We start from the raw sequence: 26597 nt of genomic DNA, 5'->3' as shown, positions 1-26597 counted from the left end.
AGTACCACTGCTATACCTAGTAGACATGTAAAAAAATAAAAATTGTCAGTTACATTTTCTGGTGAAATTCACCAATTTTTGGGTGTGATGTACCACTGCTATACCGAGTAGACAGTTAAAAAATAAAAATAAGGTGATGACGTGATGACATAGACAGAGTACGTCACGCTCTCCGTCCTCCCCGCGGTTCGGCTATCCCGCTATCCTGATCCCCCTGGCGTCTCCGCGGTGGTTCTCAGCCCTATCCTCCTTATGACCGGGGTATGTGCTGCTGCCCTGATTGCTGAATGTGTGTGGAGTTTGTCTTCAGATTCTGCCGATCCTCCCTTCTCCTCTCTGTACCGGTGTGACTAACCCTGCTGTGTATGTCTCGACTAGGGATGAGCGAACCCGAACTGTATAGTTCGGGTTCGTACCGAATTTTGGGGTGTCCGTGACACGGACCCGAACCCGAACATTTTCGTAAAAGTCCGGGTTCGGGTTCGGTGTTCGGCGCTTTCTTGGCGCTTTTTGAAAGGCTGCAAAGCAGCCAATCAACAAGCGTCATACTACTTGCCCCAAGAGGCCATCACAGCCATGCCTACTATTGGCATGGCTGTGATTGGCCAGTGCAGCATGTGACCCGGCCTCTATATAAGCTGGAGTCACGTAGCGCTGCACGTCACTCTGCTGATACAAGTGTAGGGAGAGGTTGCAGCTGCGACGTTAGGGCGAGATTAGGCAGATTAACTCCTCCAAAAGACTTCATTCTGTGATCGATCTCCAGCTGTGGATCATTGAAGTGCTGATATTGAATTGCTCACTTTTTTTAGGCTGCCCAGAGCGTTTTTATATCACTTTTTTCTGGGGTGATCGGCGGCCATTTTGTGACTTGTGGTGCGCCAGCACAAGCTACCACCAAGTGCATTTAACCATCAATAGTCTGGTTATTTTTTGGCCATATACTACATCAGGGGCAAGTTGAGCCTGAAACCCAGCACCTAAAAAATAGACCTGACATTTATATTCCTCCAAATCTGTACAGTTTTAGCTGGTCAAGTTATTTGTAGTGACCGTAAAAGCACAGTTTTTGTTCTGGGTTGAAAAACTATTCCCAAATTTGCCATTCTCAAAATTAGTAGTTTCTGCTGTATCAGACCTACTTTAAATCTATCCAAAAAAGGATATCTTAGATTCAAGGTGCGGATAGTGTCATTCTGAAAAACTTGACACACGCTACCGTGCAGATACAAGTCTAATTCTGTGATTAAAGGTATATCTGTCACACAGCGTGTAAAAAATAGGCCTCACATTTATATTCAACCAAATCTGTCGTTACTGCTGTGCGTGTATTAGTGTAATACGGTACCTAAATAGATAGCCAGACAGTGTTAGGTGTCTGTAAACAAAGGCCTGAATTTTAATTTAATACATTGGCCCGAATAATATTTTTCTTATTGTGGTGAACGGTAACAATGAGGAAAACAACTAGTAAGGGACGCGGACGTGGACATGGTCGTGGTGGTGTTAGTGGACCCTCTGGTGCTGGGAGAGGACGTGGCCGTTCTGCCACAGCCACACGTCCTAGTGTACCAACTACCTCAGGTCCCAGTAGCCAGCAGAATTTACAGCGATATTTGGTGGGGCCCAATGCCGTTCTAAGGATGGTAAGGCCTGAGCAGGTACAGGCATTAGTCAATTGGGTGGCCGACAGTGCATCCAGCACGTTCACATTATCTCCCACCCAGTCTTCTGCAGAAAGCGCACAGATGGCGCATGAAAACCAAGCCCATCAGTCTGTCACATCACCCCCATGCATATCAGGGAAACTGTCTGAGCCTCAAGTTATGCAGCAGTCTCTTATGCTGTTTGAAGACTCTGCTGCCAGGGTTTCCCAAGGGCATCCACCTAGCCCTTCCCCAGGGGTGGAAGAGATAGAATGCACTAACGCACAACCACTTATGTTTCCTGATGATGAGGACATGGGAATACCACCTCAGCACGTCTCTGATGATGACGAAACACAAGTGCCAACTGCTGCGTCTTTCTGCAGTGTGCAGACTGAACAGGAGGTCAGGGATCAAGACTGGGTGGAAGACGATGCAGGGGACGATGAGGTCCTAGACCCCACATGGAATGAAGCTCGTGCCACTGACTTTCACAGTTCGGAGGAAGAGGCAGTGGTGAGACCGAGCCAACAGCTTAGCAAAAGAGGGAGCAGTGGGCAAAATCAGAACACCCGCCGCCAAGAGACTCCGCCTGCTACTGACCGCCGCCATCTGGGACCGAGCACCCCAAAGGCAGCTTCAAGGAGTTCCCTGGCATGGCACTTCTTCAAACAATGTGCTGACGACAAGACCCGAGTGGTTTGCACACTGTGCCATCAGAGCCTGAAGCGAGGCATTAACGTTCTGAACCTTAGCACAACCTGCATGACCAGGCACCTGCATGCAAAGCATGAACTGCAGTGGAGTAAACACCTTAAAAACAAGGAAGTCACTCAGGCTCCCCCTGCTGCCTCTTCTGCTGCTGCCGCCTCGGCCTCTTCTGCTGCTGCCGCCACCTCGGCCTCTTCCTCCGCCTCTGGAGGAACGTTGGCATCTGCCGCCCAGCAAACATGGGATGTACCACCAACACCACCACCTGCGTCACCAAGCATCTCAACCATGTCACACGGCAGCGTTCAGCTCTCCATCTCACAAACATTTGAGAGAAAGCGTAAATTCCCACCTAGCCACCCTCGATCCCTGGCCCTGAATGCCAGCATTTCTAAACTACTGGCCTATGAAATGCTGTCATTCCGGCTGGTGGACACAGACAGCTTCAAACAGCTCATGTCGCTTGCTGTCCCACAGTATGTTGTTCCCAGCCGGCACTACTTCTCCAAGAGATCCGTGCCTTCCCTGCTCAACCAAGTGTCCGATAAAATCAAGTGTGCACTGCGCAACGCCATCTGTGGCAAGGTCCACCTAACCACAGATACGTGGACCAGTAAGCACGGCCAGGGACGCTATATCTCCCTAACTGCACACTGGGTAAATGTAGTGGCGGCTGGGCCCCAGGCGGAGAGCTGTTTGGCGCACGTCCTTCCGCCGCCAAGGATCGCAGGGCAACATTCTTTGCCTCCTGTCTCCTCCTCCTCCTACTCAGCTTCCTCCTCCTCTTCTTCCACCTGCTCATCCAGTCAGCCACACACCTTCACCACCAACTTCAGCACAGCCCGGGGTAAACGTCAGCAGGCCGTTCTGAAACTCATATGTTTGGGGGACAGGCCCCACACCGCACATGAGTTGTGGCGGGGTATAGAACAACAGACCGACGAGTGGTTGCTGCCAATGAGCCTCAAGCCCGGCCTGGTGGTGTGCGATAATGGGCGAAATCTCGTTGCAGCTCTGGGACTAGCCGGTTTGACGCACATCCCTTGCCTGGCGCATGTGCTGAATTTGGTGGTGCAGAAGTTCATTCGCAACTACCACAACATGTCAGAGCTGCTGCATAAAGTGCGGGCCGTCTGTTCGCGCTTCCGGCGTTCACACCCTGCTGCTGCACGCCTGTCTGCGCTACAGCGTAACTTCGGCCTTCCCGCTCACCGCCTCATATGCGACGTGCCCACCCGGTGGAACTCCACCTTGTATATGCTGGACAGACTGTGCGAGCAGCAGCAGGCCATAGTGGAGTTTCAGCTGCAGCACGCACGGTCAGTCGCACTGCGGAACAGCACCACTTCACCACCAATGACTGGGCCTCCATGCGAGACCTGTGTGCCCTGTTGCGCTGTTTCGAGTACTCCACCAACATGGCCAGTGGCGATGACGCCGTTATCAGCGTTACAATACCCCTTCTATGTCTCCTTGAGAAAACACTTAGGGCGATGATGGAAGAGGAGGTGGCCCAGGAGGAAGAGGAGGAAGAGAAGTCATTTTTAGCACTTTCAGGCCAGTCTCTTCGAAGTGACTCAGAGGGAGGTTTTTTGCAACACCAGAGGCCAGGTACAAATGTGGCCAGACAGGGCCCACTACTGGAGGAGGATGAGGACGAGGATGAGGAGGAGGTGGAGGAGGATGAGGATGAAGCATGTTCACAGCGGGGTGGCACCCAAAGCAGCTCGGGCCCATCACTGGTGCGTGGCTGGGGGGAAACACAGGATGATGACGATACACCTCCCCAGGGCCGCTGATAGAAATCATGGGGCCCCGTACAGCATACATGACGGGGCCCCCTTCAGCTCCACCCCCTGATCCCTCCTTCAGCCACACCCCTGGCCCCGCCCTTGGCCCCTCCCCAGACGCCGCCTTCTGTAAGCCCTGTAAGGCTTCATTCAGACGTCCGGATGCGTTTTGCGGATCCGATCCATCTATCAGTGGATCCGTAAAAATCATGCGGACGTCTGAATGGAGCTTTACAGGGGGTTGATCAATGACAGGGGGGTAATCAATGACAGGGGGGGTGATCAATGACAGGTTGGGTGATCAATGACAGGGGGGTAATCAATGACAGGGGGGTGATCAGGGAGTCTATATGGGGTGATAACCACAGTCATTGATCATGCCCCTGTAAGGCTTCATTCAGACGTCCGGATGCGTTTTGCGGATCCGATCCATCTATCAGTGGATCCGTAAAAATCATGCGGACATCTGAATGGAGCTTTACAGGGGGGTGATCAGGGAGTCTATATGGGGTGATCACCACAGTCATTGATCATGCCCCTGGAAGGCTTCATTCAGACGTCCGGATGCGTTTTGCGGATCCGATCCATCTATCAGTGGATCCGTAAAAATCATGCGGACGTCTGAATGGAGCTTTACAGGGGGTTGATCAATGACAGGGGGGTAATCAATGACAGGGGGGTGATCAGGGAGTCTATATGGGGTGATCAGGGGCTAATAAGGGGTTAATAAGTGACGGGGGGGGGTGTAGTGTAGTGTAGTGGTGCTTGGTGCTACTTTACTGAGCTACCTGTGTCCTCTGGTGGTCGATCCAAACAAAGGGGACCACCAGAGGACCAGGTAGCAGGTATATTAGACGCTGTTATCAAAACAGCGTCTAATATACCTGTTAGGGGTTAAAAAAAACACATCTCCAGCCTGCCAGCGAACGATCGCCGCTGGCAGGCTGGAGATCAACTCTCTTACCTTCCGTTCCTGTGAGCGCGCGCGCCTGTGTCCGCGCGTTCACAGGAAATCCCGGCTCACGCGAGATGACGCGTATATGCGTCGCTGAGCACAGGGCTGCCACCTCCGGAACGCGAATCTGCGTACAGCGGTCCGGAGGTGGTTAATTGGTTATGTCGAGGCTGCCCGGGCCCCCCTGCCAGCCGGGCCCGGTACAACTGGGCCAGCTGTACTGGCCTATCAGCGGCCCTGCACCTCCCACAGAGGACAGCTTGTCCTTACCTCTGGGCAGCCTGGCACACATCAGCGACTACATGCTGCAGTGCCTGCGCAACGACAGCAGAGTTGCCCACATTTTAACGTGTGCGGACTACTTGGTTGCCACCCTGCTGGATCCCCGGTACAAAGACAATGTGCCCACCTTACTTCATGCACTGGAGTGTGATAGGAAGATGCGCGAGTACAAGCGCACGTTGGTAGACGCGCTACTGAGAGCATTCCCAAATGTCACAGGGGAACCAGTGGAAGCCCAAGGCGAAGGCAGAGGAGGAGCAAGAGGTCGCCAACGCAGCTGTGTCACGGCCAGCTCCTCTGAGGGCAGGGTTAGCATGGCAGAGATGTGGAAAAGTTTTGTCACCACGCCACAGCTAACTGCACCACCACCTGATACGGAACGTGTTAGCAGGAGGCAACATTTCACTAACATGGTGGAACAGTACCTGTGCACACCCCTCCACGTACTGACTGATGGTTCGGCCCCATTCAACTTCTGGGTCTCCAAATTGTCCACGTGGCCAGAGCTAGCCTTTTATGCCTTGGAGGTGATGGCCTGCCCGGCGGCCAGCGTTTTGTCTGAACGTGTATTCAGCACGGTAGGGGGCGTCATTACAGACAAACGCAGCCGCCTGTCTACAGCCAATGTGGACAAGCTGACGTTCATAAAAATGAACCAGGCATGGATCCCACAGGACCTGTCCATCCCTTGTGCAGATTAGACATTAACTACCTCCCCTTAACCATATATTATTCTACTCCAGGGCACTTCCTCATTCAATCCTATTTTTATTTTCATTTTACCATTATATTGCGGTGTAACCCAAAGTTGAATGAACCTCTCCTCTGTCTGGGTGCCGGGGCCTAAATGTGTGACAGTGGCCTGTCCCAGTGATGGGTGACGTGTAGCCTGATTCTCTGCTATGACATGAAGACTGATTCTGTGCTGACATGAAGCCAGATTCTCTGTTACGCGACCTCTCTCCTCTGCCTGGGTGCCTGGGCCTAAATATGTGACAGTGGCTTGTTCCAGTGGTGGGTGACGTGAAGCCTGATTCTCTGCTATGTCATAAAGACTGATTCTCTGCTGACATGAAGCCTGAATCTCTGTTATGGGACCTCTCTCCTCTGCCTGGGTGCCGGGGCCTAAATATGTGACAGTGGCCTGTTCCAGTGGTGGGTGACGTGAAGCCTGATTCTCTGCTATGACATGAAGACTGATTCTGTGCTGACTTGAAGCCAGATTCTCTGTTACGGGACCTCTCTCCTCTGTCTGGGTGCCAGGGCCTAAATGTGTGACATTGGCCTGTTCCAGTGGTGGGTGACGTGAAGCCTGATTCTCTGCTATGACATGAAGACTGATTCTGTGCTGACATGAAGCCCGATTCTCTGTTACGGGACCTCTCTCCTCTGTCTGGGTGCCAGGGCCTAAATGTATGACAGTGGCCTGTTCCAGTGGTGGGTGACGTGAAGCCTGATTCTCTGCTATGACATGAAGACTGATTCTCTGCTGACATGAAGCCTAAATCTCTGTTATGGGACCTCTCTCCTCTGCCTGGGTGCCTGGGCCTAAATATGTGACAGTGGCCTGTTCCAGTGGTGGGTGACGTGAAGCCTGATTCTCTGCTATGACATGAAGACTGATTCTCTGCTGACATGAAGTCTGAATCTCTGTTATGGGACCTCTCTCCTCTGCCTGGGTGCCTGGGCCTAAATATGTGACAGTGGCCTGTTCCAGTGGTGGGTGACGTGAAGCCTGATTCTCTGCTATGACATGAAGACTGATTCTGTGCTGACATGAAGCCAGATTCTCTGTTACGGGACCTCTCTCCTCTGTCTGGGTGCCTGGGCCTAAATATGTGACAGTGGCCTGTTCCAGTGGTGGGTGACGTGAAGCCTGATTCTCTGCTATGACATGAAGACTGATTCTCTGCTGACATGAAGCCTGAATCTCTGTTATGGGACCTCTCTCCTCTGCCTGGGTGCCTGGGCCTAAATATGTGACAGTGGCCTGTTCCAGTGGTGGGTGACGTGAAGCCTGATTCTCTGCTATGACATGAAGACTGATTCTCTGCTGACATGAAGCCTGAATCTCTGTTATGGGACCTCTCTCCTCTGCCTGGGTGCCTGGGCCTAAATATGTGACAGTGGACCGTTACAGTGGTGGGTGACGTGAAGCCTGATTCTCTGCTATGGCATGAAGACTGATTCTCTGCTGACGTGAAGCCAGATTCTCTGCTATGGGACCTCTCTCCAATTGATATTGGTTTATTTTTATATATTTTCTTTTTATTTTAATTCATTTCCCTATCCACATTTGTTTGCAGGGGATTTACCTACATGTTGCTGCCTTTTGCAGCCCTCTAGCTCTTTCCTGGGCTGTTTTACAGCCTTTTTAGTGCCGAAAAGTTCGGGTCCCCATTGACTTCAATGGGGTTCGGGTTTGGGACGAAGTTCGGGTCGGGTTCGGATCCCGAACCCGAACATTTCCGGGAAGTTCGGCCGAACTTCTCGAACCCGAACATCCAGGTGTTCGCTCAACTCTAGTCTCGACCGACGGGCCGCTGGACGGGCTGCTGGACTTCACCTGGGAGTTCTGTTGACCTCCCCCCCTATACCTGACCTCATCTCCGTGTCTCCAGTTTCTGCCGATCCGCTTCCCCTCCTTCCCGCTACCGCTGTGACTAACCTCGTTGTGATCGTGACTAACCCCGCTGCGATTGACGGGCTGCCGGACGGACTTCGCCTGGGGGCTTTGCCCGATCCCCTCGTTATATTTGATCTCCTCCTCGTGCCTCCAGATTTTGTTGACCCTTCTCCCTCTGCACTGCTGGGACTAACCTTATTAACCTTACTAACCTTGCTGTGATCACTTCGGCTGACGGGCTGTTGGAGACTGTGGTCTCTCCTCTCTGGTTGTTGGTGTGTCTCCTGGCTCTCCAGCCCTGGTCGGCGACAGCGTTTTCCGTGTGGACGGTCGGGGAGCGTTGAGAGCGGTGAGACTGTTCCTTTTTTGCCTCCTTTTGCCTCCCCTATGTCCTCTCCCTTTGATGCTAGTTATTAGTTAAAACTGCTTCATTATCCTACAATATATTCAAGGGCTTATTGTTACCCATCCTTACTGTTGAGGAAAAAAGTGAGGTGGCTATAAAGGCAAAATAAAAGAAAATTTTTGATACAAATATAAAAGGAATAAAACTACAAAGCATAAAGTGTAAAGTAAAAAAAGAGAAAAAAGGGGAGATAGAGCAGAAGGGAAAAAGGAAGAAAAAAAAAGGGGAAAAGAGAAAAGGAAAGAAAGAAGGAAAGAGACGAAGAAAAAAGAAAGAAGAAAGGGGAGGAAGGAAAAAGAAAAGAGGAGAGGAGAGAAAGGAAGGAAGGGGAGAAGAAAGAGAGAAAGAAAAGAAAAGGAAAAAGAAAAAAAAAAGAACATAAAAGGAGAGAAAAAGGGGAAAGGAAAAGAGGAAAGCAGAAGGCAAAGGAGGAAGGGAAAAAGAAAAGAAAAAAAAGAAGAAGGGAGAGGAAAAGGGAAAGGAAGAGAAAGAGAAGGGAAGGGGAAAAGAAAAAAAAAAAAAAGAGAAAGATAAAAGGATATACAGGAACAGGGCATGGCTCCAAAAGCTAGCAGGCGCTCGGTCGACCTCTCCGGTCAGAAACCGGGGTCAAAAACTTTTGAAACAACAAAAATAGACCAGTTCCTGAGGTCTCCGAGGGTTAATACAAGGGGCGGACAAAAGGAACTTGTCGCTAAAAAAAATGACGACTCTGAGGTGTCTGAGATAGAACCACAAAAAGCCTCCAGATACCCTGAAGAGGAAGATGGTATAATGGGGGAAGTTATCCCTAATGACAACTCCTCTCCGCTAGAAGAAATATTGCTAGCGGTTAAACAAAATGGGGATTTAATACAGGCTGTTACAACCCAACTTGGGTTTATCCAAGTTGATGTGGGACTAATAAAAGATGATTTGTCAAAAATGCGAGACAGAGTTAACAATCTTGAGAGCTCCGTTGCCCTGATACAGAACGAATCCCAAAAAACAAACTCTGAAGTCTCCACACTTAAATTAGAGTGCAACCTTCTGAAGAAAAAGGTGGTGGACCTTGAGGATAGATCACGAAGATATAACGTGAGAATAATAGGGATCCCAGAGGGTGCTGAAGAGAAGAATTCAACCCAATTCATACAGAAGTTAATCTTTGAGAATTTTGGGAAGGACTCGTTCTCCCCACTGTTTATGATAGAAAGAGCTCATCGGGTCCCAGGGGGTAAACCAATCCCAGGGAGACAACCTCGGACACTTCTTGTTAAGTTACTGGCCATAGGGGATAAAGATATGTTATTGAGAAGGGAGAGGGAATGCTCACCGGTTGTATATAATGGTAATAGATTGGCCTTTTTTCCAGATTTCTCAAAAGACATACAAGAAAAGAGACGCACATTTATGATGGTTAAAAAGAGGCTAAGAGAAAGGGGTATTAAATATTCTCTTATGTTCCCAGCAAAATTGCGGATCATTTTCAATGACAAAATCCTATTTTTTGATACCCCAGATGAAGCCGCGGACTGGCTTGAACGAAACGATCTGTGACTTAATCGTTTTAGGATTTGGTGGGAATAATAATTGTTATAAGGGGCTTATACCCTCAATTCTCTTTTTTTCCACTTCTTAATAGGGATGGCCGAGTGGGGGGAGTGTGGGAGGGATGGTCATAGGAGAGAAATCCACTACAATATGTGGTGGATTACCTGTACGGGGGGGTGGGGTTTGGGGTGGGGTCGGGCTGTGGTGCGTCTAAATTGTTTTCCTTTTTCTTTTTTTTTTTCCTCTTGCCCCACCTAACCGCTTTTGATAATGTCGACTAGAATTATTGCCTGGAATATACATGGTTTGGCGGAACAGAGGAAAAAGACAAGCGGTTTTTGATTTGACACAGGTCCACTTACCAGCAATAGTATGCTTGTTAGAAACCCATCTCACTGAAGAGACCTCTAGGGTGGTCGGTAGGGGATGGGCTGCGCATACGTATCACTCTACTTTTTCCAGTTACTCCAGAGGTGTTATTGTTTTTATACATAGATTGATTGATTTCGTTTGTGAGGCATCCTCTGTCGACCAGCAGGGGAGATTTATCTTCCTATATTGTAGGTTAAGGGGGAAGACATGTATTTTGGCTTTTGTCTTCATTCCACCGCCATTGTCCTTTTCGGTTCTTAATTCTTTGTTTTTATTTATGGATAAATGGCCAGAGTGTCCAGCATTGATTATTGGTGATTTCAACTGTGTCATTAATCCTCTACGTGATAGGGTCTCTACGAGTGTCAGGGGAGATAGTCCGGTCCAGGGGTCTCCCCTGGCACAGTTTTGCTTGGAGGCTGGTTTTGAAGATCTCTGGGGATATTTAGGACAGGGGAAAAGGGCTTTTTCATGCTTTAGTAAAGCAGGTAAATCTATGTCTAGAATAGATCTTGCACTGATAAGTAGTAAACATGTGAAACTGGTAAAGCGAATGAAATATGAAACGAGGTCAATATCGGACCATTCACCGCTACTCCTCGAACTCTGCCTAATCCAGGAAAGACACACACAAAAACCACCGTTTAGATTAAACCCTTACTGGTTATCAGTAATAAAGACACATGAAATAATCCAGAATGAAATTGGCTGATTTTAGGATAATAACCATGGCTCAGCAAAAATTCAAGTGGTATGGGACACCTTTAAGGCGTATATGAGGGGAATGATGGTTAGTAATATCGCGAACCTCAGAAAGGAGTACGGGAAAAAACTGAAAAATCTAGAAGAACTTGCATCACTGGCGACAGAATCCTTCTAAATGAATAAGACGGAGGAGAATAGGGAAAGTATGCAAAGAGCCACACAAGTATATTCTAACTTCTTATTGGATAAGGCCAACAGACCCTTTTTTTTAAGGGGCAAAAATATTTTACGGAGTCAGGGCGACCTGGTAAACTTTTGTCCAGAGTGATCTCAAGCCAGCAATCTAAAAAATATATAGATAATGTTCGACTGGTTAATGGTAGGATGGTTAGTGGACAGGGTCCTGTAGAGAAGGCCTTTCTGGACTATTTCCTGGATTTGTATAAAGCCGAATCTAAGATCACAGATGATAAGATGGATTCTTATCTTGATGGGATCGCTTTTCCAACTATTACTGAGGCGCAAAAGAAAGCACTTGAACTAGAGGTCTCAATTCAGGAACTTGAGGGAGCTATTAAACTATGCTCAGCCAACTCAACCCCTGGTTCAGATGGACTCCCATATGAATTTTATAGTAAATATGGGGACTGTATTCTCCCCAGACTGCTGGAGGTCTTTTCTGAATCAGTGGAGGATGGAAAGTTGCCAGATTCAATGATGGAAGCTGTAATAACATTAATTCCAAAAAAGGCAAGGATCCTCTAGATCTAGAATCTTATAGACCAATCTCACTGCTTAATGCAGATGTAAAGCTTCTTGCGAGGGTTCTGGCCACAAGGCTTTCTAGGGTTATTTCCTCTATCGTCCATCCGGACCAGAACGGCTTTATTCAAAACAAGGGCACCCATCATAATCTGCATCGGCTCTTTTCCAATATACAGGCCCCTGGGGGGACCGCTCGCTCCATCCTGTCATTGGATGCCTCTAAGGCCTTCGACAGGGTGGAGTGGCGCTTCCTCTGGAAGGTTCTGGCAAGGATGGGCTTTGGGGAAAAATTTATAGGTATTCTCAAACTATTGTATAGATCTCCAAGGGCAAAATTAAGTCTTAATGGGATCCTGAGTAGTAGTATTGATTTAAATAGAGGTACGCGGCAGGGCTGCCCACTATCCCCATTGTTATTTGATATTTATATTGAACCCCTTGCGATGGCTATTAGGCAGGACGATCAGGTTAAAGGATTTGGTACGTTAGGAGTGCAAGACCGTATCTCCTTATATGCGGACGATGTCCTTTTCTTTATAGACCACACGGAAATAACTCTTCCTAGAATTATTCAAATGGTTAAATCATTTGGTGAGGTGTCCGGCCTTCTTATAAACTGGTCTAAGACCAGTTTGATGCCAATAGACCCCCTGCCACAGAATGAGGTTCTTGTGACACAGCTGGACATCGTTGACACTTTTCAATACTTGGGTTTGATTCTATCACCCCGGGTTGAAAATTTTGTACAACCTAACTTGATCCCCATAATGGTAAGGATTAGAGCTAAAATAGGGATCTGGCTGAGACTTCCCCTATCTAGAGCTGACCGAGTTTCATTGGTTAAAATGGTGATATTACCACAACTTCTTTATGTGCTTAGGAATACACCTATTTGGATACAAGACAAGTACTTTAAACTCATGGAAAGAATAATTAATGATTTAATATGGGGAAGAAAACGAGTTCGGATAAAGTTGGAATATTTGTATAAATCATTGGAGTGCGGGGGTTTAAATCTCCCTTACTTCAAAGGCTATTTTATTGCAGCCCAGCTATTGATGTGCTACGAATCAGAAAACAGTGCATTGTTGGGGAAGTTGGTAGCTAGTTACGCTCATAATAATATATTTACCCTGTTGGAATCCGGGTTACTGAAGAGCTATGAGCGGGGCTACAGAGAGACTATAAAACTACTCCTGAAAGTGTGGGCTACTACTAGGACATGGTTGAAGGTAAAGGGTTCACTTACGTTCACGCCTCTTTGGCACAATGTGCACTTACAAAGGCTAGATGATAGTGCAGTGGACATATTTTGGCAAAAGAATAAAATTTTGTATATTTCACAGGTAGTAAAGGATAGAGACATTAAGCCATTTATAGAGATGACACATAATATAGAAAACTTTTCATGGCTTAGATATTTTCAATTGCGTTCAGTACTATCTAGTCTGGACGATAAACTGGTGCTGGATATAGATAGTTCATCCTTCCTGAATGACTGGACAGGGAGGACACGGCCTAGAATGAAGATTTCAAATATATATAAGCTATTACTCAAGGCACGGTTTAGTGATATACAGTCACCAGGACAAAGAGCGTGGGAGGTGGATTGTCCGAATTTACAACCAGAAGGGTGGGAGAATACGGAATTTACGTTCACTATCCCAGAACTTCAACCATGTTTTAGTACAATTTTATATTTGCCACAGATTATATATCACTCCTTTATGGATGAATAAATGTGGACTAAGAGACACGTCTAACTGCCCTAAATGCGACACTTCAGGAGCGGACTATCTTCATATGATCTGGACCTGCCCAGAACTTATAAATTATTGGAATACCATCAATAATTTTATTATGTATAAACTAAAAATACGAATGCCTTTTGAACCACAAGTATTCTTGCTTAATGATCTCTCCAAAATAAATAATCATAAGTATCAAAAGATTTTCCTGGGTAGGATACTGATGTTGGCCAGAGTGTTGGTCGGTCGGACCTGGTTTGCTCGATATACTCCAGATATAAATATATGGATAAACCTAATTGATAAGGTAAAAAAACTATGAGAAAATCATGTATAAACAGAGGGGAGCTGAGGAGAAGTGGACTAAGATATGGGGTGGTTGGAGGACTTGATTAGTTGTGATAAATTTTTTTCTCTTTTTTTTTTTTTTTTGACGCACCACAGGTAGGGGGAGGGGGGTGGGTGTAGGGAATTAGGGAAAAAAACAACTCTTATTTGTATTTTTCCTTGCATTGTAATTTGTTTGATATACCAATTAATAAAGATAATTATTTAAAAAAAAAAAAAAAAAATGTCAGTTACATTTTCAGTTGAAATTCAACAATTTTTGGGTGTGATGTACCACTGCTATACGTAGTAGACAGGTTAAAAAAAAATAATAATTCTGTTACATTTTCTGGTGAAATTCACCAATTTTTGGGTGTGATATACAACTACTATACCGAGTAGACAGGTTAAAATAAATAAATAAATGTCTGTTACATTTTTGGGTGAAAATCACAAATTTTTGGGTGTAATATACCCCTCCTCTACCTAGTTGACAGCTTAATAAATTTCAATAATTTTTCTTTCACATTTTCGGGTGACAATAAACAATTGTTTTCTGTCATAGACCCCTGCTCTAACAAGTAGACAGGTTAATACATTTCTGTAATTTTTCTGTTACATTCTTGGGTTGACATTATACAATTTTAGACGTGAATAAACCCCTGCTCTGCATAGGTGACAGGGAATACAATTTCAGAAATGTTTCTTTAATTGATGCGCGCCACCTCCTTTGATTCAATGCTTAAACTTTAACAAGTTGTACCACATTTGCGCTTCAATACTTTGTCCCACATTTCCACTTTACTCTATTGGCCCACATTTGGGCTTCTGTAATTTGTCCCACATTTGCGCCTCAATAACTTTTCCCAGATTTCCGCTTTACTCTTTTGCCCCACATTTGGGCTTCTGCAATTTGTCCCACATTTGCGCCTCAATAACTTTTTTCATATTTCCGCTTTACTCTTTTGGCCCACATTTAAGCTTCCGTAATTTGTCCCACATTTGCGCCTCAATAACTTTTCCCATATTTCCGCTCGATCCCAATTTTTTAAAATAAATTTACCTCCCTTAAATTTGGTCTCTTTTTCTCACACTCCCTCTCCAGCGTGGAACCCTGATTCGCCGATAACCGTGATCAACATGGTTGATAGAGAAGATATCCAAATGGATGATGGATGTCACTGGGGCACCTCTACATAGGTGACAGGAACATAAATTTAAAAAAATCGTCAATTACATTGTCAGGTAACATTTTTCAAATTTTGCCGGATAGAAACCCCTGCTCTGCATAGTTGACAGGGAATAAAATTTTATAAATTCTTCATTAATTAATGCGCGCCACATCCTTTTATTCAATGCTTAAACTTTGAAAAGTTGTCCCACTTTTACACTTTAATAATTTGTCCCATATTTCCGCTCTATAATTTTAAATTTGAAAAAATTTATCCTCCCTTGGATGAGGTCTCTCTTTCTCAAGCTCCCTCTCCAGCCTGGAACCCTGATTTCCCGCCACCCGTGATCACCATGGTAGGTGCAGAAAAGAACATCGAAAGTTGATAGAGCAGATATCCAAATGGATGGTGAACATCACGGGGACGTGCGACATGGTGGGGCAGTAAGTATGCACACGCCTACACGTACTGACTGACAGGGGTCAGCCCCTGCAACTTCTGGGTCTCTAAATTGGGCACATGGCCTGAGCCCTTTACCCCTTGGAGGTGCTGGCCCGCCCTGCAGCCGATGTATTGTCTGAACGTGTGTTTAGCACGACTGGAGGGGGTTATCACAGGTTATATTTCCCAATGTTTTGGGGTGTACCCTAATTTAAAAAAATATAAATAAATGTAAAACCAAAAAGCAGTGTAGGCTACCTCCTCCTCCACCGCCGCTTCCACCTACACTGCCACATCCACCGCCTCCTCAACCTCCTACTCAATATGTACCTCGTCCTCCTAGATCAAGATTATTATTTTAAATTTTTACGTATTTTATGTTATTTAAAGTCATTTCCCTATCCACATTTGTTTGCAGAGCACTTGCCATGCTCTTAACCACATTTTGATGCCATTTGCAGCCCTCTAGCCCTTTCCATGACATTTTTACAGCCATTTTAGTGCTTAAAAGTTCTGGTCCCCATTGACTTTAATAGGGTTCGGGGTCGAGTTCGGGTCAAGTTCGGGTCCCGATCTCTAACTTTTTTCTGAAGTTCGGCCGAACCCGTCGAACCCGAAAATTCAGGTGTCTGCTCAACTCTAATAGTTATATCTACTGAGCTGTGTGGGGTACATTTTTTGCGGGACAATCTGTAGTTTTTAATGATACAATTGGAGTGTGTGTGACTTTTTGATCACATTATATTATATTTCTTTGGGTAAGAGAAGTGAAGAAAAAATGGTAAATTGGCTATTTTGACCCTTTTTTCCGTTACGCAATTCGTCATATTGGAAAAATATTTTTATATTTTAATAGTACGGGCATTTTCAGTCGCCTTGATTCCCATGATGTTTATATTTTTTGTTATTTATGTATTTTTTTTTTTTATTCTACGGAAAGGGAGGTGAATTAAACTTTTATACTTTTAAAAAAATTTATGTTTATATTTTTAACAGCTTTTTTAAAAACTTTTTAATGATTTTGAAGCTCGTATTTGAGCCTACAAAATCCAATATTTTTTTTTTTATTCTGAACAACCATGAATTTTTTTAATATTCATTAATTGTTCAGAATTGCTTATTTCTTATGTTGGCCTACCACCTGCTGACCAAAATAAGAATTGCAGATTTAATGCCCTAGGTCACTGATAGGCAAACTGCGGCTCTCCAGCTGTCGCAAAACTACAACTTCCACCATGCCCTGCTGTAGGCTGAAAGCTGTATGCAGTCTTTGCATGCTGGGAGTTGTAGTTCTGCAACAGCTGGAGAGCCGCAGTTTGCCTATCACTGCCCTAGGTCTCTTCAGCAAGACCCAGTGCATTAAAATCAATCAATTACCGGCATCCTCATTGGCTGCAGAGGATGCCGGTAAGAAGCCCAGAAGCATAAGCTTCAGGGTTTTTGACCCTTTAGATGCCATGATCTCACTTGAGCATGGCATCTACAGGCTTTACTGACTGCGATCAGCATTATTGCCGATTGCGGTCATTAACCGCGGGTCTTTGCTATTTGAAACAGCGCAATGTTTGCCCGTCGCTTTATCGCTGTACATGTACGGCGCTAGTAGCAAATGGTTAAATAAATACTTGTGATTGGATTATATTAAAATTTATGGCTAAAGGGGGAGGTGGTTAGACCCCTCCCAATATACAACTAATAAAATTGACTCTGCGGGCGTTGTCGGCAGAGAATCCTTTCACCAGCAAAGTGTCTAGGTTTTGATTCTTAGGTCGACCGCATCCCCTTGCACATAGGGGAGAACTTATTAACTAATTTAAATCCCACAGACAAGCGAGGTGCAGTCCCCTAAATTGCAGCAACGTGTTTTTTTTTTAGAATACAGAAGATATAGTGGCTCACCTGTTAAGCGACTAGGGTTAGGTGCTCTAAGTCGTGCCTGACTCACCCGGTCAGAAAACATATAAAAGAAGATAGATGCTGTATAAAGACCGGCACTCTGAATCTGAGGTCACGCAGAGAGTTGCATATATATAATTTACTGGTTAATATAAAAACACACAAGTCAAATGATATAAAGTAAAATAAAATCAGATATATAAGGTATTGATTGTAGAACCAACTACAATGTAATCACCTGAAAAGAAAAATATACAATAATGTACATAAAATAAAACGATATATTGTACTATTTCTCTGACATTATGGACCAAATTTCAGTCCGCATCAGATCTGTCTGTACTCGCCTCCGTCTTTTGTGGCCAACATGTGGCACTATAATATTGCCATGAATTTAATGTTCATTGATTTACATAAATTTGCAACACTGTAAGGTAAGTCATTGTTACTTTTTGGAGCAAGTTCGATATCACCACAAGATGGCAGCAAGAGCTAGAACAAGATGTCCAGTGCAGACTGTATCCCGACTCACTCCAGGTGCGTTCATAACAGATGGGATTATCAAGATTGTGTCAGCAGGTTCCATCAACTGCCTGCCCTGAGGAAGTGGTAACCACTGAGGTAGAAGTCGGGAATAGACTTCGAAACGCGTCTGGTGTAATGACCTGATACAATACCCGTACACCCTGTTCTGAGACAAGAAAATACCTTTTCAGGTGATTACATTGTAGTTGGCTCTACAATCAATACCTTTACATTTTAGGGGAATTATATATCTGATTTTATTTTACTTTATATCATTTGACTTTCTTTGTGTTTTTATATTACCCTGTAAATTATATATATATACAACTCTCTGCGTGACCTCAGATTTAGAGTGCCGGTGTTTTTTGTTTTTTTTCTTTGCTTGATTTCATTTAGTATAGTGTCATCATAAACTGCAGGTTTGGAAGTTCTATTTATTTTGTGCTCCCTTTCTGTATACTACATATTTATTTAGTCCTATTCAGAGAAGAGTAGAGCTGCCACCCCATCATTCCCACCATGATCCTGATATTAGGGAGGGGGGGGGGGTGCACAGTGGATAAAATACAAATAAATAACTAAACAAAATAACAAAAAATACGAACAAAGCCATTAGCGCACACTGCAGAATCCATGACCTCTATATCTCCTATGTAGATACAGCGGAAAGAATGTAATAAAAGGAATATATAATATAAAAGCCGAAAAACTTCCTGGATATAAAAAATAACATAGGAAATCCATAAAATAAAGTCTCATTTATCACAGAGAAAAAGACACAAAAATTCATGACATAGCCGGATAAAAAAAAATGCTTTCAAAGTGGCAAACGGCCCAGTCTTGAGTCTCCTTCGGAAAGACGCCTTCCTGTAATGTCGGATTAGACACTGTACGGCGTTGCGCTGTGTACAGTACGTGTCCGGTGTAAAACTCACTACACCAGGCATCCTCAACCTGCGGCCCTCCAGCTGTTGTAAAACTACAACTCCCACCATGCCCTGCTGTAGGCTGATACCTGTAGGCTGTTCGGGCATGCTGGGAGTTGTAGTTTTGCAACAGCTGGAGGGCCGCAGTTTGAGGATGCCTGCACTACACTGCGTAAACACAGCACTGCAGATAAAGTGATCATTCCACATTCCTTAAAGGGCTATTCCCATCTTGCTAAATCAGCCAGAGCTGCAGTTACAGCAGAATTCACTTCCAAGGCTGGGCGGGCTTAGGCAGCTAGAGTGAAGGCCGGCCACGCCTCCTTATGACATCACACTGAGAGCTGAGTCCTGCGTGCTCCTTCATGTGGATAGGGTGAGTCATCAGTCTGGCAGCCTGCAGTGTGTGAGGCCCCTCCCCCTGCTGGGGAATCGTCACTCAGAGAGCACTGGTCAGTTTATTTACACAGTAAAAGGTCACTGTCCTGCAGTCGAATACAGTTTTACACATAGAACCTATCTTATCTTTTACAAATCCATTCTGTGCAGCAAAACAATAATTCACTACTATACATTAGCCCACAAGCATGTCCGCCAGTAGCCATATGATCTGTGCTTTTGACTCCCATAAAACATGACCATCCCCCACCACCCAGCACTGATGCAGATTTTTCCAATACAGCTCTACTACAGTTGTGTATAAACCATAGACCTTTTATCAGTATAGATGCATATACAGCTCTGCTACATCGATCTTCTCCTCCCCAACCAGCACTGTGTCAGATCTGCTTCATCAGTTGTGTTTCTCTATTCCAACAACACTTTGTCTGAACTCCCGCATATACAGCTCTGCTACATCAGTGTGTTTCTCTATTCCATCCAGCACTGTGTCAGGTCTGCGGCATATACAGCTCTGCTACATCAGTGTGTTTCTCTATTCCATCCAGCACTGTGTCAGGTCTGCGGCATATACAGCTCTGCTACATCAGTGTGTTTCTCTATTCCAACAACACTTTGTCTGAACTCCCGCATATACAGCTCTGCTACATCAGTGTGTTTCTCTATTCCATCCAGCACTGTGTCAGGTCTGCGGCATATACAGCTCTGCTACATCAGTGTGTTTCTCTATTCCATCCAGCACTGTGTCAGGTCTGCGGCATATACACCTCTGCTACATCTATCTTCTCCTCCCCAACCAGCACTGTGATAGATCTGCGGCATATACAGCTCTGCTACATCTATCTTCTCCTCCCCAACCAGCACTGTGTCAGATCTGCGGCATATACAGCTCTGCTACATCTATCTTCTCCTCCCCAACCAGCACTGTGTCAGATCTGCGGCATATACAGCTCTGCTACATCAGTGTGTTTCTCTATTCCATCCAGCACTGTGTCAGGTCTGCGGCATATACAGCTCTGCTACATCAGTGTGTTTCTCTATTCCATCCAGCACTGTGTCAGGTCTGCGGCATATACAGCTCTGCTACATCAGTGTGTTTCTCTATTCCATCCAGCACTGTGTCAGGTCTGCGGCATATACACCTCTGCTACATCAGTGTGTTTCTCTATTCCATCCAGCACTGTGTCAGGTCTGCGGCATATACAGCTCTGCTACATCAGTGTGTTTCTCTATTCCATCCAGCACTGTGTCAGGTCTGCGGCATATACACCTCTGCTACATCTATCTTCTCCTCCCCAACCAGCACTGTGATAGATCTGCGGCATATACAGCTCTGCTACATCTATCTTCTCCTCCCCAACCAGCACTGTGTCAGATCTGCGGCATATACAGCTCTGCTACATCTATCTTCTCCTCCCCAACCAGCACTGTGTCAGATCTGCGGCATATACAGCTCTGCTACATCAGTTGTGTTTCTCTATTCCAACAACACTTTGTCTGAACTGCCACATATTCAGCTATGCTACATCTGTCTATTGATCTCTCCCCCAAGCACATACAGCTCTGCTACATCTGTCTTCCCCCTCCCCCACAAGCACTGTCGCTGAACAGCTTTCAATACAGCTCTGCCACTAAATAAAATTGTCCCCGTGTCCCTGCACTCTCCTCCGATCGCTCCAATGCACACCCCCTCTATGCGCAGCTGGATCCAGATTCCGTGCTGCATACATTTTTTCCAGTATGGGATAACTGTTGGATTGGTACTAATTTGGGGGACATATGCCGATCGCTTGGTATTACACTTTTTGTGATGTAAGGTGACAAAAAATGGCTTTTTTGGCACAGTTTTTTTTAATGGTGTTCACCTGAGGGGTTTGGTCATGTGATATTTTTATAGAGCAGGTTGTTTCGCACACGGTGATACCTAATATGTGTACTTTTTTATTTATTTCACTTTAACACAATAATAGCATTTTTGAAACAAAAAAAATTGATTTTAATATCTCCGTGTTCTGAGAGCTATAGTTTTTTTTAATATTTTTTGAGTGATTTTCTTATGTAGGGGCTAATTTTTTGCTGGATGAGGTGACGGTTTTATTGGTACTAAATTGTGGGACATACGCCTTTTTGAGCACTTGACGTTGCACTTTTTGTGATGTAAGGTGACAAAAATGGCTTTTTTGGCATTGCTTTTATTTTTATTTTTTTACAGTGTTCATCTGAGGGGTTAGTTCATGGGATATTTTTATAGAGCTGATTTTTACAGACGCGGTGATACCTAATATGTCTATTTTATTTATTTGTTTCTATTTTTAAAATTTTTTAATTACTTGGGATTTTTTTTACATGTGAAACCTTTATTTTATTTTTTATAAAACACTTTATTTTTTATTTAATACTTTTTTCATTTTTTTTCTTTTACTCAGACCCACTTGGTTCTTGAAGATCCAGTGGGTCTGATGCCTCTATAATACAATGCATTACACTGTATAGTGTACTGCAGTGTATTTTCTATTACACTTAGCCTGGTCAGGCTCCTTTCTTCCTAGCAAGAGCCTGATCAGGCTTAGGGTACTTTCACACTAGCGGCAGGACAGCCTGTCGGATCTGTCCTGCCGCTATTTCGCTGTGCCGCCTCTCCGTCCTGGCAGTGCGCTGTGAGAGGCCGTCGGACGAAAAAGTTGGACCTGTAGTACTTTTTGTCCGGCGGCCTCTCGCCGCGCACTACCCTTTATGCCATGGCAAGCCGGATGCCTGTGAAGGCGTCCGGTTGCCATGGTAACCATCGGGGCTGACACAGCAGCGCAGCGCCCGATGGGGAGGCAGCTCCATCCCTGTTAACCCCTTCCATACAGAGGTCCCTAAGGACTGCGGGATGGAAGGGGTTAACAGCTGATATCAGCTGCCAGCATGGGGTTCCACTTGGCCAACCATGAAACTGAAAGGGGGTGGGGGGTCGGCACAGTTACACACAGCAGCGCAGCCCGTTCTCACCATTCACTGACCCTGGCTGCGCTGCTGAACGCTGACAGCTGAGCTCCTACTCCACCACCTGAAAGGGGGGATCGGCACAGTTACACACAGCAGCGCAGCCCCGTGCTCCTCACCATTCACTGATCAGGGCTGCGCTGCTGAACGCTGACAGCTGAGCTCCTACTCCACCACCTGAAAGGGGGGATCGGCACAGTTACACACAGCAGCGCAGCCCCGTGCTCCTCACCATTCACTGATCAGGGCTGCGCTGCTGAAGGCTGACAGCTCCCCTCCTCCTCCACCATTCTCTCCCTCTACGGCCGCTGCATACAGAGCATGCGCGGCTCTGTTTGTGAAGCGGCAACGCTCAGGGCATGCGCGGCATTGGGCGGCGTGCGCGCTCATGTGATGACTGAGCGGCAGGCCAGAAGAAAGAAGAGGAGCTTTTGCGCAAGCGCGGCCCAGGGACTCGCTCCAGAGGAGGTGGACGTTTCTAGGGGAGACCAAATCAAACACTGGGGTACAATCCACAATATTTGACCTAGAAAGGTAGAAATGTAATAAAAGTTTATATTGGCAAAAATGATCATTGGCACATACTTAATGAAATAAGGTATGATCATTAAGATGAGAATACTCCTTTAAAGGGGTTGTCCCAAAATAAAAGTTAAAAAATCTGATTCATCTAGCACAGGACCTTGTCTTTCTAACAAAGCCAGAACCAGCCCCGTACCTCAAATGGATCCAGAGATCTCTCCATTCATTGCTCCAACAGCTCTGCTAGATATATTTCAGGCTGACAGCTCAGGCGATGTGTCCTTTCTGCTGCATCTCTATCCCTATCTCAGCTCAAGGAGCATATCCTTTCTGCAGCAGCTCTCGCTCTCTCTCTCACAGCTCAGGAGGCATGTCTTTCTGCTGCAGCAATCTCCCTATCTCAGCTCAGGAGGTTTGTCCTTTTTGTTGCAGCTCTCTCCCTATCACATCTCAGGGATGTGTACTTTCTGCTTCAGATCTCTTCCTATAACAACTCAGGGTATGTCCTTTCTGCTTTAGCTCTTTCTCTATCACAGTTCAAGGTGTGTGTCCTTTCTGTTGCAGCTGTATCCCAGCTAGAAGGCTTTCCTATCCGCTTTCTAGCCTCTTCCTCTCACAGCTCAGGGGACCTTTCTGCTGAGGTTCTCTCCCTGACACAGGTCAAGGGTTCAATCTTTTTTGGGGAGTGGGTCCTTTCTGCTGCAGCTCTCTCCCTGTCAAAACTCGGTCCAGAAAATTCAAGGTTTGTTTTTTGTTTTTTTACCTAGAAGATGTACCTGTTAGCTATGTGATGATGAGGATGATGATGATGAAACCTTCTAGCCCTGACAATGCCACATCATTTTCCAGGGCTGGACATGAATGTCTCATTCATTTCAGTGTCTGGGGTTCCTTAGGCAACCACAACAGAGGATCCTGACTTTCCCAGTCCTTATAAAACGTATACATGTCCTCCATAATGACATCATCATCATCGTAGGCAGAGGATCAATTATTGGTGAGTCCCCTTATAAGAAGCAAATACTAGTGGTGAGTATTTGCTCCTTCCCATGTGGTTGTCATCTCCTGGACCTTTGTGTCAAACCTCAGTCTCACCAGAAGATCCTTTGTTAGGCCGGATCCTATTGACCCTGTTTTACATTGGGTCACAAGAGGGGTCTTTCCTGAAGATCTCCTAACTGCTGACTTATAATGTATAGTTACCTGTGTGGAGCAGAAGAGGAGGACAACGCACGCGGCCACCACATATTGGACAATCATCTTGACCTGTGAAGAGATTTAGGAAAGTTATGAAGGACAGGCTGACAGTGGGACATCAGCCAATGCAAGCAGATCCACGTCCACATTGCCTGGACGCTGCTGTCATAGTAGTTCAATTTCCAGGTACAAAGTAAGTAAATAATGAAATCTGCTGAACAGAGACACAGACACAGGTGCTGGATCTAAGGAGATTTGAGAGACCACCCCAAAAATCTTTATTATTATACCTTTATGATAATGGGAGTAGCTGAGTGTTTTAAGGCGGTTACAATACTTAAAAATCAGACGTTGCTCATTACATAATTGTAAAGTCTGCTCTGTGTGCCTGATACGGGTGGGGAAGCAACCGCAGAAGTACCAACGCTAAAACATTATCATTTGGGATCATGCCTCATTGAGGTAATCAGCCATGCCTTCACCTGGGCTTTATACCCATGTTTCTCCATCCACTTCTCCATCTAGTGGCATCCAGACGCTTTCTTAAGAGTAGCATCCTTAATTGCCCATTTCACATGTTCTATTTTTATCAAGTCCTTCATCGTAATCTTGGGAATAACCTCTTCTTCCCTTTCTTCCTTGGGAGAAATAGTTCCCATAGCAACCTGATCAGGGTAGCGATCCCGGAACTTTTTGGTTATCCTGCTATGTATAATCTCTTATATTAACAGATTCTCTAGTTAGGTTAGGCTAGATATCTGTGAACCTTCTATAGGAAACGAGCAGAACTTCAGAATGAGGAGTTTCTCTCGTCTTTTGACAAATTCTGTACCACAGGTAAATGCACACAAAGACATACAAACAGAACCCAATAGTAATTCCTATATACTCTTCATACTTCAGAACCGACCAGCACAATCAGTATCTAATCTATTATATACTGCAGCTTTTATGTTACTGGATAGTGAATTAGTACATTACACAGACACACGTATTCTGCCTGCTCTGGGAGCAGCCACAGCGTGTGGAGAGTGTCCAGTCTCCACACTTAACCCTTAACCCCTTAAGAAAACGGCCATATTTCACCTTAAAGACCAGGCCATTTTTTGCATAGACCAGGCCATTTTTGTGATAACTTTAAAACACTTTGACTTATCCAGGCCATTCTGAGATAGTTTTTTCATCACATATTTTACTTCATGACACTGGTAAAATGAAGTGAAAAAAATTCTTTTTTATTTATAAAAAAATACCAAATTTGCCAAAATTTTTGAAAAATTAGCAAATTTCCAAATTTCAATTTCTCTACTTCTATAATACATAGTAATACCTACAAAAATAGTTATTACTTTACATTCCCCATGGGAATGATATTTTATTTTTGGTGGACGTTACAAGGCTTAGAAGTTTAGAAGTAAATCTTGAACTTTCTCAGAAATTTTCAAAAACCAACTTTTTAACCCCTTAAGGACCGGGCTCATTTTCACCTTAAGGACCAGGCCATTTTTTGCAAATCTGACCAGTGTCACTTTAAGTGCTCATAACTTTAAAACGCTTTGACTTACCCAGGCCGTTCTGAGATTGTTTTTTCGTCACATATTGTACTTCATGACACTGCTAAAATTGGGTCAAAAAAGTTAATTTTTTTGCATAAAAAAATACAATTTTTACCGTAAATTTTGAAAAATTAGCAAATTTCTAATTTTCAGTTTCTCTACCTCTGTAATACATAGTAATACCCCCAAAAATTGTTATGACTTTACATTCCCCATATGTCTACTTCATGCTTGAATTGTTTTGGGAATGATATTTTATTTTTTGGGGATGTTACAAGGCTTAGAAGTTTAGAAGCAAATTTTGAAATTTTCAGAAATCTTCAAAATCCCACTTTTTATGGACCAGTTCAGGTTTGAAGTCATATTGTGAGGCTTAGATAATAGAAACCTCCCAAAAATGACCCCATTCTAGAAACTACACCCCTCAAGGTATTCAAAACTGTTTTTTCAAACTTTGTTAACCCTTTAGGTGTTCCACAAGAGTTAATGGCAGATGGAGAAACAATTTTGAAATTTATATTTTTTGGAAAATTTTCCAATATAATCAATTTTTTCCAGGAGTAAAACAAGGGTTAACTGCCAAACAACACTCAAAATGGGTTGCCCTGATTCTGTAGTTTGCAAAAACACCCCATATGTGGTCGTAAACTACTGTTTGGCCGAACGGTAGCACATAGAAGGAGGGGAACACCATATGGGTTTTGGAAGGCAGATTTGGCAGGACTGGTTTTGTTTATACCATGTCCCATTTGAAGCCCCCTGTTGCACCCCTAGAATAGAAATTTCAAAAAAGTGACTCCATCTAAGAAAGTACACCCCTCAAGGTATTCAAACCTGGGTTTACAAACTTTGTTAACCCTTTAGGTGTTCCACAAGAGTTAATGGCAGATGGAGAAACAATTTTGAAATTTCTATTTTTTGGAAAATTTTCCAATATAATCAATTTTTTCCAGGAGTAAAACAAGGGTTAACTGCCAAACAACACTCAAAATGGGTTGCCCTGATTCTGTAGTTTGCAAAAACACCCCATATGTGGTCGTAAACTACTGTTTGGCCGAACGGTAGCACATAGAAGGAGGGGAACACCATATGGGTTTTGGAAGGCAGAT

The 26597-nt window shown here is 44.8% G+C and overlaps 1 protein-coding gene across 2 annotated transcripts in view; it reads right to left on the bottom strand.

Moving 5' to 3' along the window:
* Positions 1–26597, bottom strand: part of LOC120996606 (ecto-ADP-ribosyltransferase 5-like) — a 107488-nt gene that overhangs the window by 66385 nt on the left and 14506 nt on the right. For both annotated transcript variants that reach the window (XM_040426634.1, XM_040426635.1), the window contains exon 2: positions 23939–24001. In XM_040426634.1, the coding sequence (XP_040282568.1) occupies positions 23939–24001 (63 nt within the window). The remainder of the gene's footprint in view (positions 1–23938; positions 24002–26597) is intronic.

Source organism: Bufo bufo, chromosome 3, assembly GCF_905171765.1.
Source record: "Bufo bufo chromosome 3, aBufBuf1.1, whole genome shotgun sequence".
Lineage (NCBI taxonomy): Eukaryota > Metazoa > Chordata > Amphibia > Anura > Bufonidae > Bufo > Bufo bufo.
This window is presented reverse-complemented; position numbering and strand designations above follow the sequence as displayed.